Source organism: Mobula hypostoma, chromosome 7 (genome assembly GCF_963921235.1).
Source record: "Mobula hypostoma chromosome 7, sMobHyp1.1, whole genome shotgun sequence".
In the NCBI taxonomy this organism is placed as follows: domain Eukaryota; kingdom Metazoa; phylum Chordata; class Chondrichthyes; order Myliobatiformes; family Myliobatidae; genus Mobula; species Mobula hypostoma.
Genome location: NC_086103.1, coordinates 146,026,224 through 146,044,844, shown reverse-complemented (window position 1 = coordinate 146,044,844; position 18,621 = coordinate 146,026,224). Strand labels below are relative to the sequence as shown.

At 39.4% G+C, this 18,621-nt stretch overlaps 1 protein-coding gene across 7 annotated transcripts in view; it reads left to right on the top strand.

Annotated features, from left to right (window-relative positions):
- The window catches only part of atp8a2 (ATPase phospholipid transporting 8A2), a 589,180-nt gene that overhangs the window by 259,059 nt on the left and 311,500 nt on the right, over positions 1-18,621 (top strand). For all 7 annotated transcript variants that reach the window (XM_063054225.1, XM_063054230.1, XM_063054229.1 and 4 more), the window contains 4 exons: positions 2,442-2,511; positions 4,978-5,105; positions 6,636-6,747; positions 15,749-15,914. In XM_063054225.1, the coding sequence (XP_062910295.1) occupies positions 2,442-2,511; positions 4,978-5,105; positions 6,636-6,747; positions 15,749-15,914 (476 nt within the window). The remainder of the gene's footprint in view (positions 1-2,441; positions 2,512-4,977; positions 5,106-6,635; positions 6,748-15,748; positions 15,915-18,621) is intronic.

Below are 18,621 nucleotides of genomic sequence, written 5' to 3'. Positions count from 1 at the left end.
GGATAGTTGATTGGCAAAAGGGATATGAGAGGATCATGGGACAGGAGGCCTAGGGAGAAAGAAAAGGGGGAGGGGGGGAAAACCCAGAGGATGGGCAAGGGGTATAGTCAGAGGGACAGAGGGAGAAAAAGGAGAGAGAAAAAAAGAATGTGTGTGTGTATGTAAATAAATAACGGATGGGGTACGAGGGGGAGGTGGGGCATTAGCGGAAGTTGACTTCTCAAACTATGCCCCTTAGATTTTGACACTTCCTTTTCCTTGGGGAAACATCCTCTCAGCATCGACTCTGACATCCCCCTCAAGAGTCTTTCAGGTTTCAGTTTGATCATCTCATCTTTCTAAAGGCCAATAAATATAAGCCAATCTTCTCTCCCTCTTTGTACCTTAACAATAAAAATGCATGTAATGAGTAAAATAAATTCATGGGGGACTTGAAACAATGTCTAGGCTAGAAAAATCAAACTCTTTAAGTTATGGATAAGACTGAGTCTTGGGGAAAGGCTAATTGCAATGGTATTAGGCAAGAGCTGGGGAGAATAGATTAGCCTGCCTATGTCTACATCTGATGTTAGTTAAAGGTCAACTGGTCAGAAATCAGGATCAGCATCTTCCTGTGAAGAAGAAAGACAAGGATGGCAAAATTCAGAAACCTTGGGTGATGTGAGATATTGTAAAATTTGTTGAAAGGGTAAAATAAATTTCAAATTCAGTTGAAAGGGTCAGATAGGACCTTTGAGGAATATAAAAGAATTGAAGCAGAATCTAAAACATGGAATCAGGAAGGCTAAAGGGAGCTATGAAATGTGTTTGGTGAGTAAGATTAAATAAAATCCTATGACATTTTGCATGTATATTTAAAACAAGGGTAACAAGGGAGAGGGTAGGGCCATGTAAGGAGATTTATGCTGAGAGCTAGAAGAAGTGGACAAGGTACTAAATAAATTCTTTGTATTGCTATTTACCAAAGACATAGAGGACATCAAGATCAGGGAAGGATATGTTAGTTTATCATTGCCCTTCTTCACCCTTCAGCCCAAGATATCAAGCTCCTGACTACTTAAAATGCAAGCACACCTTTGCTTAAAAGTGGAGGCAAAAAAACATTATGCAGTACTCTGGGCGCAGTTACACCATTTCCCTGTAAAATTTCATGAAAACTGCCCTGTTTTTAATGCTTCACTGCCTTGTTATAATTAGTGATTGTTTATTATTGTTACTCTCGTTTGCATGCCATTCAGAGAGATCACTCCATAGATTCAAGTACATCAAGATAGAAAAGGGTGGGGAAATACAATGTTGGATAAAAGCCAACATTAAACCTTGACAGATGAGATGCCGATATGACGTTTTCTCTGATGCAGAGTCGAAGACCGGGGAGCATGTTTTGAGGATTAGGGGCTAGACTGCTAGGAATGAGATGAGGAGAAATTGGGAGATGTTTGAGTGTCATTCTGGGAGGCTTTTGAGGCTTTGATGTGGTGATTAGTGGGGGGAAAAGGAATGGATGGATTTCTGGATATTAGAGAAATAAAGGGATATTGGGGTAGCCCTGGCGAATGGCTAAGTGGTATACATGTAGTCATGATATTGATGAATGCTGAAGTATGCTCAAATCGCCAGATGGCCTATCTCTTATCATCCTGATTCAAAAAGGCTGCTGTAAGGTATTCATTTAATATCTTCGGAGAATATTTGCTTGAATCTTTTGTTAGCCCTTAAAAATTTTTCTGTCAGATGTCATTCTCTTAGCAGATGTTGATAGTACCAACTAGACCATGAACTCTGGTTATTCATCCTCCCCAAGTCGTTTTATTTTAAGCTGCTTGGTCATATCATGGTTCTAGCAGGAGGCAGATAACATTCCATCCTGGAATCACATCCGTGGCTGGGGAAACACCTGTCATTTCCACCGACTGAGAACCCCATATAATTATTAATCTATTGACCTTTATCCTTTTCTGCTGTACAACTGGTGCTCTGAATACACATGCCAAGTCAATATTATCCTCTTTCTATACTTAGAATTGATTGCTGGTTAGAGAAAAAGAAACCCTCAGGGGTTCTTCAGAAGTATCTGCCTGTTTTTCTTTGTCTTTCTGAGAGTCATTCCTTGCTATCTGTCTGTATTCTTTTGAACTATGGGGTGGTTACTTCCTGCATCAGGCTATCTATGAAATGCAGAGCCTTGTAGTAACACCTGCTACTACTCAAAACCTGGAACTTGAACACTTCCATGTTGTAATATTCAAGCATTCTGGATAAAAAAAAACTCGTGAACAAAAGAGAGAGGGTGGAGAAGTAGGGACCAGCTGAATTCCTCTTTGTAGAACCATCCCAGACCAGATGGTCTGTTAGCATACTAAAATTTTAAGTAAAGAGTGTAAAGGTGTTTCTGATACATTTATTATATAAATGATTGTTTTCTCATTCTTTCTATATAGTGAGCCACAGGCAATGTGCTACATTGAAACGTCAAATCTGGATGGTGAAACCAATCTCAAAATAAGACAGGTGAACGGAGTTCATTATATAATCAAGTTACGGCAATGCTTCAGCATTTTTATTCTGATAGGGATCAATTGTTTTGCACAATGAAAGCATGGATGTGATAGTTGGAGATATATTTTTCTAATGTTAATGTGTGTAAGATTTGTAAACCAATTATATCCTCAACTTGTGGAAGTTAAATTCAATAAAAATAATGCAAGAAATAGCATCTTGTCAGTTAGCATCTGTGGAGAGAGGAACAGGAATAGTTGTTTCAGTTCTGTACCTTTAATCAAAATGAGCAAATGTTTAAAAATCAAACGTGTTTTATATTCAGAGGAGGGAACGGCAGTCTGAGAAATAAGTCTGAAAAGCGAAACACTGATTCAGTTCTGATACAAATCTGAGAGTCTAGTTATCTGAAATTGTTAAATTTAGTGGTTTAGAGAGAAAGTTCATTGAATTCTCCTAAAACAGCTTAAGTCCCTAATAAAGTGGAAATTTTCCAGTGCTGCCTCTTTATCTTAAACCTCCAGATTAGAGTATCAACTTTAAATGCTGTTTTGCCACATTAGTACAAGATCTGATTGTTGAAGCAGTGATCTGTGGTTCGTCCATCGTCATTGATGAAGACCTCGACACCATTAGTCACTTTGAGACTGGATATGGTGTGTCCGAAGATGACTGGTCAGGCCAATTCAGGCACGGAATGTCCTGGCACATGTTGGGCAGACATGTGTAGGCACTGCAGTTGTTGTGCTGGTGGGTCTGGACTTGCGCAGCTCGCGCTTATGTTGTGCTTCAGAAATGTGCCTTGCTTCGTAAGCTTGACAGCCCTTGTGGATGAGGCTGTGCCAGGTAGGGTGGTTTTGTGCCAGCGTTTCCCAGGAGGTTGTGTCAATGTCAAATGACTTTAGGGAGGCCTTTAGTGTGTCTTTGTAACATTTCTTCTGCCCTCCATGCGAGCATCTTCCAGCAGAGAGTTCCCCAAAAAGGAGCTGCTTGGGTATGCGCTCGTCTGGCATGCGGCTGACATGACCTGCCCATCAGGTCCGTGCTCTCATCAGCAGTGTGTGGACTGATGGAAGACTTGCTCTAGAGAGAACTTCAGTGTCTGGTACTTTGTCTTGCCATCTGATGCCCAATATGCTGCGAAGACGCAGGATATTAGGCATCAGATGGAAATGGTTGAGCTGCCTTGCATGCCTTCAAAGATCCAAAAAAGATTCCAAAAACTTTATTGTCATTCTAACGGTACATCAGCTCTGCAGGGCAGAATGAGACAGTGTTTCCCAGGAGCAGTGCTATCATAACATAACAAACGCAACACTAAATAATAAACATAACAATAAATAGTAAAACACAACAGCCACATGTCAGTTAAAATCAGTTATAAGTGTCCAGTGCAAGTTAAAAGTGTCCAAAGCAGAGTCAGGTAGAGCAGCTATTTAGCAGTCTGACTGCCGGTGGGAGGAAGCTGTTTAGTAGCCTTGTGGTTTTAGTTTTGGTGCTCCTGTAACGTTTGCCTGATGGCAGAAGAACGACCAGTTCATGGAGCGGGTGCGAGGGGTCTTTAATGATGTACCGTGTCTTCTGGATGCCTCGAGTCTGAAAGAGGTCTTGGACAGAAGGTAGGGAGACCCCAATAATCCTCTCTGCTCCCCTAACCACCCTCTGCAAGGCTTTTTTGTTGACAGCACTGCAGCTGGAGTACCAGGTTGTGATGCAAAAGGTCAGCACGCTCTCAACCACGCCTCCATAGAATGTAGTTAAGATGTTAGTGGGGAGTGATGCTTGTTTAAGCTTCCTCAGAAAGTGCAATCTCTGCTGGGCCCGTTTCACAATCCCAGTGGTGTTCCTGGACCAGGTGGGATTGTCCGAGATCTGCACCCCAAGGAACTTGATGTTTTCCACTCTCTCCACTGTGGAGCCGCTGATGCTGAGGGGTGTGTGCTCAGGCTGAGACCATCTGAAATCGACGATCATCTCCTCGATACACAGTCCACGTTTCACAGGCATACAGGAGGGTAGTGAGTACCATGGCTTTGTAGACCTTCAGTTTTGTTGCTGGACTGATTCCTCGACGTTCCCATACAGTGGAGCACAGTCTACCAAAAGCAGAACTTGTTAACTGCAGAATAGCGAAGCAGTGATCTATAGGGAACAAGAACACCCAGTGAGAGCTTCATAAGAGGTTGCCCTTGAAGGTTATCTCATAAATTCATTGTCTTCTGTGGTATAATTTGTAACTCAGAAGAGTGAAATCTTTTATTAATTGTAATGTTTGAGTTTTAGGGAGAGAGATGATGCTTTTACTTGGCACCAGCAATTAGTTCTAACACACTACAAGCAATTGTGGTCACTAAATTATAACTTGGCCTTTTGTGTGCCTAATTTGTTTGGATGATTAAGGTTGTGATAAGTATTTTCAGTGTTTCTAGAGTTTTTTCAAAATAATATTCTCTGACTCCCAATTTCCTTTCCTGTTAGGGTTTGCCATCGACTGCAAATGTGCAATCCACTGCAGATTTAATGAAAATGTCTGGGAATTTGGAATGTGATGCTCCCAATCGACATCTCTATGACTTCACTGGCAATCTCCGAATTGGGGACCATCGGTATTGTATTTTTAAAAAATCATTGTTTTGCTCCATATTCTTGGTTAAGCATTTCTGATCCTGTTCTCGAAGGCCTGCAGAAGTATGATTGATAGGATTATGCAAGTATCACTTTTGACTTGGCCACAAGGAAATGCACACCAATTTAAATTAAATTTTTTACCTTCTGCCCCCATAAGCAGATGGTTCAACTGAAATGGATGAGACTCTTTACTGACCATTCATTGGAAGTGTATGTTAATGGAACAGATATTATTGGACAACAACTCACTAGTTGAAACAAATGTAATTTATGAAATTTCCTTAAAGACAAAATCAGAACCATTCATTCTTAGTTTTATATAAGGTGCTCTCCTTCAAACGTATCTTGATTTGTGAGTCTGTTGAGATTCTCCAGCTCTTAAATAAATCCATTTTAAGTTTATTTTCATGGGCATACTTAGCCAGGTATAAAAGCCATGGCAATTAGTTTTTTTTTCCTGCAACAGCACAGTACATTTGCAAAAAAATTATGCAATTTTAAATTAACATAAATTATTTAATGAGGAAAATATAGTCTGAGGTAATATTAGTTCTTTTAGGCTGGTTGAAGAGCCTTATGGTAGTGGGGAAGAAGCTGTTGTTGAACTTTGAGGTGTGGACCTTCAGATATCTGTACCTACTGCCAGATGGCAGCCATGAGAGGAGGGCATGGCTCAGATGGTGGCTGTCCTTAATGATGGGTGCCATTGTACTAATCTAATGTGTTATTTAGAACCTAAACAACAAAGAATTACTTGGGTGGGTTGCCTTAATTTGAGTTTTTTGAGGTTTATGTTATTAGTTATGATACCATAAATCATGCTAATCACAGTAATAAGCATTGTGGTTGCCATCCACAGAAATAGTCTTTTATATTTGGCTTTAATTTTGTATTGTTAATTGTGTAACCTTGTGATAGAAAGAAATTTTTATTCTGTCAGATTAAAATTGGTCACCTATTGCAAGACCTGTTGTAAAGAACAAGAATACTATTTGTCTTTCTTCATTTCTCCCGTTTCATGCATAAATAAATTTAAGTAAATTTAAATGATTCCCTAAATGTTTTTCTTATATTTGTCTTGCCCTTCCCTGTTCTGAACCTTCCTGTATCTTTTGATGCTGTTGACCTCCTCATCCTCTCTGCATGTCTCTTTATTCTTCTTTGCTTATGTTAGTGCCACCAAAGTATGGTTTATTACCACCTTGTCTGTCAACTAAAGTACCACTCCCTCCAACACTGGCACACTGGGACTGTAGTGCATCCTATCTACAAAATTCACCCGGAATTCTATGGTAACATTTTCCAAAGCCATGAATTTGTCCACAGTGTCTACAGGGTAGTTTAATTTTATAATGTGCTTAGGACTATCCATTTGTATTATTTTTAAAATTTCCTCTCACAACATGAGGCTAAGAACTTGTATTGTTACAGCTGTTTGAATCAGAGGATCAGTGTTAATTATGCACAGTTCAGATATGGGTTTTAATTTTGTCATTATGCTCCTGCAGCCCTGTTCCTGTAGGACCCGACCAAATTTTGTTGCGAGGTGCGCAACTGAAGAACACGCAGTGGATTTATGGGCTTGTAGTATATACCGGACATGATACAAAGCTGATGCAGGTTGTTATTGAAATTTCTTGTCCTTATCTTGGTAATCATTCAATTGCTTAGTTTATAATGTATACCTCAATTAATAATAGGTTTAGTGCTGGCATTATCTGTCCAGAGCTAATCAGTACTTTTCATGTTTGCCGCAGCTATAGTAATTCAGTAAGATTGCTGCTGGAATACTAAGCATAGGTTTCAGCACTGTATTTTGGAAATCATTATTGACCTTTGTGGACACCCAATGTAGATTTACCAGTCTGGACTTCAAGAATTAAATTACAAGGTGATTACAGAAACTGGGGTTATGTTTCCTTAAACCTAAATGTTAAAGCAGGATTTAGAAGATAGAGCATGGAACATAGAAATCTACAGCACGTTACAGGCATTTTGGCCCACAATGTTGTGCTGACCACGTAACCTACTCTGCAAGCTGCCTAGAATTTCCCTACTGCATATCCCTCTATCTTTCTGAGCTCTGTGTACTTATCAAAGAAGCCTTGTTTTATCTGCCTCCACCACAGTTGCCAGCAGTGCATTCCATGCAACCACCACTCTCTGTGTGAAAAACTTAGCTTTGACATGCCTCCTGTACCTACTTCCAAGCACCTTAAAACGATACCCGCTCATGTTAGCCATTTCAGCCCTGGGGGGAAAAGGCCTCTGGCTAGCCACATGATCAATTCCTCTCATCATCTTATACATCTCGATCAGGTCACCTCTCATCCTCCGTTGCTCCAAGGAGAAATGGCCAAGTTCACTTAACTTACTCTCATAAGGCATGCTCTCCAATCCAGGCAATCTCCTTGTAAATCTCCTCTGCACTCTCTCTATAGTATCTCCATTCTTCCAGCAGTGAGGTGACCAGAACTGAACACAGTACTCCAAGTGGGGTCTGACCAATGTCTGATATCGCTGTAACATTATCTCACAGCTTTTGAACTCAATCCCATAGCTGATGAAGGCCAACACTATACACCTTCTTAACTCTGTCAACCTGTGCAGCAGCTTTGAGTGTCCTATGGACACAGACCCCAAGGTCTCTCTGATCCTCCACACTGCCAAGAGCCTTACCATTAATATATTCTGTCTTCAGATTTGACCTACTAAACTGAACCACTTCACACTTATCTGGGCTGAATTCTATCTGCCACTTCTCAGCCCAGTTCTGCATCCTATCTATGACCCGCTGTAACCTCTGACAACCCTCCAGACTATCCACAACACCCCCAACTTTTGTGTTAATCAACAAACTTACCAGCACATGCTTCTACTTTGTCGTCCAGATCATTTATAAAAATCACAAAGAGGAGGGGTCCCAGAAAAGATCCCTGTGGAACACCACTGGTCACCGACCTCCATGCAGAATATGAACCATCTACAACCACCCTTTGCCTTTCATGAGCAAGCCAATTCTGGATCCACAAAGCAAGTTCTCCTTGGATCCATACGTCCTTGCTTTCTGAATGACCCTTGCATGGGGAACCTTACCAATTGCCTTATTGAAATCTGTATACACTACATCCACTGCTCTACCTTCATCAATGTGTTTTGTTACATCATCAAGGAATTCAATCAGGCTCGTAAGGCAAGACCTGCCCTTGACAAAGTCATGCTGACTATCCCTAATCAGATTATGTCTCTCCATATGCTCATAAATCTTGCCCTTCAGGATCTCCGACAACTTGCCCACCACTGAAGTAAGGCTCACTGGTCTATAATTTCTTGTACAAGGGAACAGCATTTGCAATCCTGCAATCCTCTGGTACTTCTCCCGTCCCTATTGATATTGCAAAGATCATTGCCAGAGGTTCAGAAATCTCCTCTCTCATTTCCCACAGTAGCCTGGGGTACATCTCATCCGGACCCATCAACTGATCTAACTTAATGCTTTTCATGAGCTCCAGCACATCCTCTTTCTTAATTTCTATATGCTCAAGTGTTTCAGTCTGCTGTAAGTCATCCCCACAATTGCCAAGGTCCTTTTCCCTGAGTGAATACTGAAGCAAAGTATTCATTAAGTACCTCCGTTACCTCCTCTGACTCCATGCACATGTTTCCACTACTGCACCTGATTGGTCCTATTCTCACACGGCTCATCCTCTTGCTCTTCACATACTTGTAGAATGCCTTGAGGTTTTCCTTAATCCTGCTCACCGAGGCCTTCTCATGGCCCCTTCTGGCTCTCCCAATTTCATTTTTAAACTCCTTCCTGGCAACCTTGTAATTTTCTAGAGCTCTAACAGTACCTGGTTTCTTGAACCTTTCGTAAGCTTTTCTTTTCTTTTTAACTAGATTTTCCACATTCTTTGTGCATCGTGGTTCTTTTACCCTACCATCCTTTCCCTGCATCAATGGGACTTACCTATGCAGAATGCCAGGCAAATGTTCCCTGAATATTTGCCACATTTTTGTTGTGCATTTTGCTGAGAACTACTGCTCCCAAATTTCTGCCTAGTAGCATCATATTTCTCCCTACCCCAATTAAATGTTTTTTTCCAAATTTTCTGCTCCTATTCCTCTCCAGCACTGCAGAAAGGAGATAGAGTGGTGATCACTACCTCCAAAATGCTCTCCCACTGAGAGATCTGACACCTGACCAGGTTCATTTCTCAATACTTCAAGTACAGCTTCTCCTCCAGTTGTCTTATCTACATATTGTGTCGGGAAACCTTCTTGAACACACCTAACAAACTCCACCCCATCCAAACCCCTTGCTGTAAGGAGATGCCAGTCAATATTAGAAAATTAAAATCATCCATCATAACAACCCTATTATTATTGCATTATTCCAGAATCTGCCTCCCTATCTGCTCCTCAATGTCTCTGTTACTATTGGGGGGGGGGGGGATCTATAAAAATCACCCAGTAGAGCTATTCACATCAAAGTTGCTGGTGAACGCAGCAGGCCAGGCAGCATCTATAGGAAGAGATGCAGTCGACGTTTCAGGCCGAGACCCTTCGTCAGACACCTCTTCCTATAGTGAAATGTCAACTGCACCTCTTCCTATAGATGCTGCCTGGCCTGCTGCGTTCACCAGCAACTTTGATGTGTGTTGCTTGAATTTCCAGCATCTGCAGAATTCCTGTTGTTTGCAGTAGAGCTATTGTCCCTTTTCTGTTTTTGACTTCCACCCACACTGACAATCCTTCTACGACTTCCTCCTTTTCTGTAGTTGTGATACCCAGAATTGTTGTGGCAACGTCTCTGAAAGTAACTTGATCACCTTTCACTTTTTGGACCAAGTTCATTTCATCAACCACTGTAGCAGAGTTTCCTGGGAGTTGTTCTTCTACTGCTACAATTTTCTGCAAGGTTGTGGCTAAAGTAGCTTTGTTTGTCTTTCTCAGCAATCCTTCTGGTATGGACAGGGCCCAGGGCAATGGTCCAAGGGGATGAGAAAGGATATTCTCCATACGTAGACTGCGCTTTTGAGCCATCACTATGATACATCCAGACACAGACCTGTCTGCTTTCAAGATGATCGCCCTCCCATTTGATTTCACTTCTCTCTTCTTGCACATATCACTGAATGTTTTCAGCTTGTTGGTTTTCATTGGGTCATGGAGTTTCTTTGCTGGTGGGTCTTTCCCTAGTCTCTTGTCCTTGAAGGTTGCATAACTTTGCTTGCCAATCTCGTATGCCTTCATCAGGTCGGAGGCAATGCCCTTGGGGGCTACCTTTGCTGTAGAGATGCTAATGAGGTTCTGCTTCCCTGCAAATGGGTTGACCCATTCATGTATGAGGCTAATCACTGCTGAAACTGCTTCCTCATCTTTCTGGACTCTTGGCAGCTGTAACTCCGCATGACAAAGCTCTGATTTGTTGCCTTGCACCATCTCCCTTATCTGTCCCAGGAATGCACTGCGGTGCTCAGCTGTTATGTAGTAACGCTTGATAGCTCCAGCATTCAGGCTGAACTGTGATGTGCCTCCAGGAGTCTGTGTGTCTTGGTTCACTGTGGCGTCAATAGCCTGGTCCACAGGGATCTGCCCAAAGGGGTTGTTACTTGACAGCTGCACTGAGAATTGACCTGTCTTGAAGACCTCATACACAGAAGGATTCTTCTCTGGGAGGTTCATCATCTGAGCAAAGTAAGGGGACAGGTACCTGGCATAATTCATCTTATCATAGGCAAAGCACCATGGGATCATGGTTCTTATAGCATGGAGGTGCAACTCCCAGTCCCCATCACAAAAAGCTACCACCGCTGCAATGCTATCACATATTTTCTAGCACCAGGGATGTATACCTTGCCAAAACTCACTATAAGAATTATTCCCCCCAGATGGTACCTGTGGCCCAAATTTGGGGTCCTGGCTCACGGGCTATATCCCTGATTAGCAATGCCACACTCAAATCTCTTTCACCTCCCTCCCTGTCCTTTTTGAAACATCTAAAGCCTGGCACACTCAGCAGCCATTCCTGTCCCTGAGACATCCAAGTCTCTGTAATGGCCACAAAGTCATAGTTCCATTGATTGATCTGTGCTCTAAGTTCATCCACCTTGTTTATGATATACCTTACATTAAAATAGACACATCTCAAATCACCTGGCTGTGTGCATCTTTACTCTATCATCTGCCTATCCTTCCTCAGAAACTCCCTACAAGCTGTCTCTACTTGTGCGCCTACCAACTAAGAACTTGAAACCCTGTGCCCTGCACCATCTTCTCAGCCACTCATTTGTCTGTACTATCTTCCTGTTCTGACCTTCCCTAGCTCATGACACAGAGTAATCCGGAGATTACCATCTTGGAGGTCCTGCTCTTCAGTCTCCTTCATAACTCCCTAAATTTACTGCGCAGGACCTCTACCCCTCTCCTGCCTATGTCATTGGTACCAATATGTACCATGACTTCTGGCTGCTCACCCTTCCCTTCAAGAATATTCTGCAACTGCTCAGAGACATCCTGGGCCCTAGCACCCTTGAGGCAGCACATTATCCTCTCATCTCTTTTGCTGCTGCAGAATCTCCTGTCTGTCCCCCTAACTATCGAGTCCCCTATGACTATTGCTCCACCTGACTTCACCCTACTCTTCTGAGACTCAGAGCCAACCACAGTGCTATTGGTCTGGTTTTTGTTCTCTTGCCCAGATAAGTCATCCTTCTCATCGGTATCCAAAGGGGTGTACTTGTTGCTGAGGGGAATGGCCACAGGGGGACCCTGTACTGTCTTCTTTTTCCCTTTACCTCTCTCAACGTTCACCCATCTACTCCCTGAATTCTGCACTCTGGGTGTAACCATCTGCTTAAAAGTCTTATCTATCAATTGCTCTGCCTCCCAGATGGTCCTCAATTCATCCGGCTCTTTAATGCGGTTTTTCAGGACCTGGAGTTGGCTGCACTCCCCGTAGGTGTAGTCAACAAGGACCACCAGGTTCCATGAACTCCCACATCCTACGGGAGGACCATTCCACTGCCAATATCTGCCATCTTGCTTGCACTGTACTATGGACAATCAAGACCAAATCAACTATAACAAAAGTTAAAACCTACCCTTCTTATCTGTTTCTTTGGCCTCAGCCTCTTCTTGTCAAAGCCTCTGAAGTTCCCACTCTGACTCTAGCCACCACTTTGACGATGGCTGCTCCAATAATGGCTGTTCCCCTAGACCCTATCTCTCTTTTAGGGTTTAAAAAAATAAGAAAAATCCCTATGCAAGGAAAAAGAACTCACCGCATTTGGTGGTGCTCCGCTTGCCTTCTGCTGCACCCAATTTGATTGCAGTTTTCAAGATATTCAGAGGATATTTACTACATGAGGAAAAAATTATGCTATAAGAGTACACAGATCTATTGAGCATATTGTGGAAAATAAAAGCATTTTGTGAAGTCAATATCGTAATTAAACTCTGTGACAAGTAATTACATATTATTCTAATATTACTAATCTGAGAAAGTTGAAATGAACAGATATTTAAATTACTTTTATGAAACAAATGATGGCTGCAATAATGCTTCCAAAATTGTGTTTTGAACATAGATTAATTTTTCGGGTATTCTCTGTGGAATTGGCGCTTCTTTGCTTTACTGTGCGTGGCACTCTAGTATTAATTAGACTTCTAATCATTCTGCCCTAAGCAACTGAGAATGTAAGAATGGCTTCACTGTACATGCGGTAACAGAAGCATTGTATTAGGATAGTTGAGCACGTAATCTTAAGTCCCCATAGTTCTCAGATAATGGAAGAATGAATATTCTGACTTTATGAAATATTTTATTAAAATGTAATGATAATTAATCACATATCTATGTAGAGTCTTTAATCCTGCCTCTGCACACTTAACCTAAACTAATTAAGTTCAAGATTCCCATGTAAAGTTTTTTTCTACTATCAAAATATATCTAATTATGGTACATTGTTAGGTACCATTTTGTACACAGTGGTAATGCTATCCTGTGAGACAATGGTACATGTCAAGTAGTTTCTGAACAAGTGGTAATTAAATATATGTTTTCATGGTTAAAAGTATGGTAATGGTACTAAATATCCCAAGCAAGTCATTTTGTTTACTGTGGTGCCATTTTAGATATGAATCTGAAAAGTATGAACTACATCATATTGTCTCTTCTCAAGTTTGTACATTATATCCTGAGAATTCTGATATCTGTCCACTGTTTTATGTTCATAGTACTGTTACCAATCTTCTTGATCACGTTTCATCTCTAATGCAAAGAAACTTCTCTGACTGTTTCCTTCTGTTTGACCATTGAATTTGGTTAAGCATGTCATTTCACTCAAACTCTTGGTTTCTTTTCAAATTTTTTTCTCTCTGATTAAGGTCTAGTTGAAAGAGTTGCCTTTTGTTTTGAATATCCATGCTGATGAGAGGCTCCTTTGATGGCAGAGTAGTCATTAATTATACATAATTTTAATTTTCTCTTTTCAAATTTTTGGCTTTTGAACCTGCTGTTCTGCTGAGAGAGAGAGGGAGAGAGAGAGATAGTTTATCAATTTATGCGCTTGCCAAATCATAATTATAGCAGTTCGTAATATTCATAAACCAGTTTTCATTCTATTATAGTTAACAACTTAAAATGTGTTTCCTTAGTCATTAACTATAGAACTTACAATCATTCCAGACCATATTATCAGCATCCATCAGAATCATGCTTGATGGATCATGGGCGATCATGCTCTTTCCATGACCATGACTGTTCTTGGCAAATTTTTCCACAGAATTGGTTTGACATTGCCTTCTAGGCAGTTTCTTTATAAGATGGGTGACACATGTCATTGTCAATACTCTTCAGGGATTGTTTGCCTGGATGACCTGCAGGCTAGCAGAGGGAAGCAGCGCCTTACAGCTCCTTTGGTAGAGACATGTTTCCTACCCCACCACCCAAGCAATACATAATAATAAAAAACCATAAATTATAATAAACATATATATAAATAAAAATAAATTAATAGTGCAAAAATTAAATAAATAGTGCTGTTAATGTTATCCAACAGAATAAATTTCTATCATAGGTCTGAAAAAGCTTGCAGTGTTATTTTGTCATTTCATGTTGTGGCATCTAAGGTTGACATTATTCTATTACAATATTCTTATTATGTATAAGATTTTAAAAATATCTGCATTACTATCATCACTCTTAGTCATTTGGAAATCTTGCTTTTATTTTGATCTTAGATTGATGTAAGGGTTGAGACATGCAAATTATTCTACTTAAAGACAATTTGTAAAAGGTCACATAATATATCTTTCTGATGTCATATGTAAGTAAATTGAATTGGGATAAACCTTTCGTCCAAGCTTGGGCTAAATCTTGAAGGATCTAACAGTAATTGGAATGTATTCTATTGTTGATATGTTTAATTAATGGGGAATTATGAAAACATCTATTACTTTGCTGCAAAACAAAGTACCCCAAATCTGTCTTGGGGAAATTTATGCCCAAGTAAAGTCCTAGAATTCCTTGTTACTTTAGTTTAAGAAGTATTACCTTAACAATTTCTAAATGTGCTGATAGCTTCAAAAAAGAGCATTTTATGTTTGTTTGTTTGTTTGTTTATATATTGGTTACTAGGATGAGTATTTGTTCATATGATATCCCATGTTTCTCTGTTTAGCTAAAAGAGCTGTTTTAAAGATAGGTATTGTATCATGTTCACTTTGGATATTATTTTTGAAATTTATCACTGATGATAGAAAATTGAGATTTAAAATCTGTACAGATTTGTTTCTCTGGTTGTCAAAACCTAAGACAAAACTACACCTAGTTTTACATAAACATCTTCATGTGTGATGATGTATGGAACATACTTTTATCATTAGGTGCCAGAGTTATTACTAATGTGGCATTTTCCTTAAAAAAAAGAATACTGGAGAAAAGGTCTTATAAGCACTGACTTGAAATGAAAATGTTTCAAAAACATCATGAATCATGATGTTACTTAAATGTAGCTTTTAAGTTAAAGGCGTTTTATTTAGTATGGTGGTTGTATAACTGGAATCACGGAAAATATTAATATGGTTTAATATTTCAATTTTGGATCTTCAACACTTATTTTCAGTCCAGTAGCTTGCCACAACAAAATTCTGATTTAAAAAGAAAAAAATAAAAGTTCATGTTGCAGATGTCGGTGTACATGGTGCTGAATCTTTATTATAATTTTGAAGTCCTGAGTTTTATTGATCATGTGCAAGGTTGGGATTCACAAAATATTCAATCCATTAGCCATTTTTGTAGTTTAGTATAAAATTCTTCAGGAATGATTTTTTTGGTACCAAATGCATCATAGCATGGGAACATACATCATCAATTTATAATGTCAGAAATGTATTGGAAAATTTATAGAAATTTAATTTGAACGATCTAAACAAGAGCAAAACTAAGTACTTTTGTTGGCTGAAGTTTATTTTGAACGGTTTAACTCCTTAGATATTACATGATATGGGGTTAAATAACTTTCTAACTTTTTTTGTAATATGTCATTCACAGAGTGTGAATTCTAAAATGCCTTATAGAGTTTGATAACAGACTCTTTGTTTTCTTAATATACAGAATTCAACTAAGGCACCATTGAAGAGATCCAACGTTGAAAAAGTTACAAATATGCAGATTCTGATTCTGTTCTGTATTTTACTGGTTATGTCCCTGGTGAGCGCTGTGGGCGCTGAGATTTGGAACAAACAACACAATACTTCTGACTGGTACCTGAACATGAGCAGTAAGGATTATTAATTATCAACATTTTCATCCACTGTTTAAGCATTTGTTTGAAAGATCATGATTATTTGTTAAAGATACAGAAGCCTGAAGGTACACACTCAGTGATTCAGGAACAGCTTCTTCCCCTCTGCCATCCTATTCCTAAATGGACATTGAAGCTTTGGACACAACCTCACTTTTTTTAATATACAGTATTTCTGTTTTTGCACATTTAAAAAAAATCTATTCAATACGTGTAATTGATTTGCTTGTTTATTTATTATTACATTTTATTTTATTTATTATTATTTGTTTCTGTCTCTACTAGATTATGTATTGCATTGAACTGCTGCTGCTAAGTTAACAAATTTCACATCACATGCCAGTGATAATAAACTTGATTCTGATTCTAACATAATCTTTCAATATCATTAAATGCACTTCACTCACACACAATAAATGCTTCCTCAATTTCAAATGTGAACAAAAGACCACAGTAACTCTAGATTTTTAAAGCTTGATACTCATCCGAAAGACTCTAAAATCTTAGTTTTTTTGAACTCTGATAAGACGACACAAATGGAAAATTCCACAAGGTGCTGGGTAGGTTCCTAGGCGATGCGCAGCTCTCTGCGCACCACAGACAGTTCTGAGAAGTGACTTCACGTGTGTTAATGAAAAATAGAAAAACTGCATAAAACAAAAAAATGAAGATCTCGAATGTGTATTGAAAGGGTGGATCGTCAGCATTAGCGTGAACATATGCTGCTTAATGTTATGCTGATCATGAAATAAGCAAAGATCTACCACAGCGAACTGAAAATTGAAGGTAATTGTGAATAGTCTGCGGGCTGGTTGTAGAAATTTAAGAAAATGAACAGCATTAAATTTTTAAAGACTTGTGGTGTTAAAGCACCTGCTGATCATGAAGGAGGAGAGGAATTTATTCATGAGTTTGTCAAGATCATCACTGATGGAAAATCTAACCCACTGAATGGCTCCATCAGTATATATGAGTGATGAACAAGCTTAAGTCAAAGACTGCATAAATTCACATAAATTCAGATTCAGAAATAATAGCAATCCCAAGATATCTTATTATATATTCCAAAATCCAAAAAAAAGTCTGAAATCCAAAACAGTTCCAGCCCCAAGCATTTTGGATAAGGAATAATTAATCTGTAGGGTATTTTAATTATTCATTATAAATTAGTTGAATTATTCTTAACTGGTTTCCAGCATTTAGCAAATCTATACAGAAACTGAATAACAATATGAAGAAAATGTTAGGCACATGCAGTTGGACATATCAGTGGTGAAAGAAACAAAGGTAACATTTCAGGTCTATGATCTGTTCTGATGGAAAATAATGAATCTGAAATTAAGGCCTGGATTTGCAGGAGAATGATGGCAAAGTGGAAGAATCTTTGTAGCTTTCTTAATTGATATTATGTGAATCCCTTAAATAGAAGCCCTAAAAAGTTCGAATCAATAATTTCTGCTCTGATACAGGGGATTATTGTAAAAATGAAAAGCTGTGTTGATTCCCTGTCACTTAGAAGGAAAATTCAACAGAAGTTTTATGGCCAAAGAGAGGAGTAGAAAGTGTTCTGAGTGGAGGAAGATAGCTGTGTGAAATGCAATTGAGTAACTGTTAATTTAAACGTTTTTAATATACTAAAGCAGTGTTTAGCTTTGCTAAAACATTTTATGTTATTGTAATAGCTTTAGAACTTTTATATAAATGCTCTGAAAGGGCAGCACAGAAGCATACTGGTAAGCATGCTTCACAACAACAGTGATCAGTGAAATGAGGTTTTATTCCTGTCACAGCAATTGGGGTTCAGTTTTTGTTGCTGCCTGTTAGGAACTGGTACGTTCTCCCTGTGAACCACGTATGTTTATCCCAGGTGCCTTGGAATGATCTATGTCTCTAGCTAAGCTGTTTGAATATAGTTAGAGCACAAACAGTATGGAAAATTTAGCATGTATGTTTTTCTAAAGATCAACTTAAATTCACGCTGGCTGAATCCTGCTCTGATGATCAGCTTTCAATCAACAATAAAGCAAACCTGCTCACTGATGCTCAGGTTAGGTTTTAGCAGGATCATTTGTTTCCAGTAAATGCAAATTATAGTAGATAGAGCCAAGTGATCCAGTAACCAATAGACCAGATCAATGCTCTGTCTCATTTAATAGGGAATAATGATGAACAATTCAGCAACCTTTGTCAAATCACGAGATGAAATGCTGATTTCCAGAGCTGAGCTGAGAGCAACTGCCTTTCAACTGCAGCAGTTGTATGAGCTTGGCATTGAGGTGTTCTGATAAACTTGAAGATGATGGGAATCAAGAGGTAAATTGTTCATCGACTGCAATTGTACCTTGCACAAAGAAAGATGGCTATCGATCATCCCAATCTCAGGCTATAATAGTAGGAGTTCTCTAGGACATTGTCCTGGCCTAAACTTCTTCACGTGCTTCGTCATTCACTTCTGACCTCCATCAGCAGGTGGTCAGAAGTGGGGATGTTCGCAGCCTTCTGGCCTCTAGAGGCACACTTTGCTTTGTATGCAGTTCGTCTTGTATGAGCATCACTTCATGTATGTAAGCTGCTTTTTTATATCATTTCCTGTGTGGGTTAATTTGGATTCAATTTGAAGCACATAGCGGAAAGACATCCATCTCTATCCTTTCTTTATTTGCCTCTGAAACAGCAGTATCTG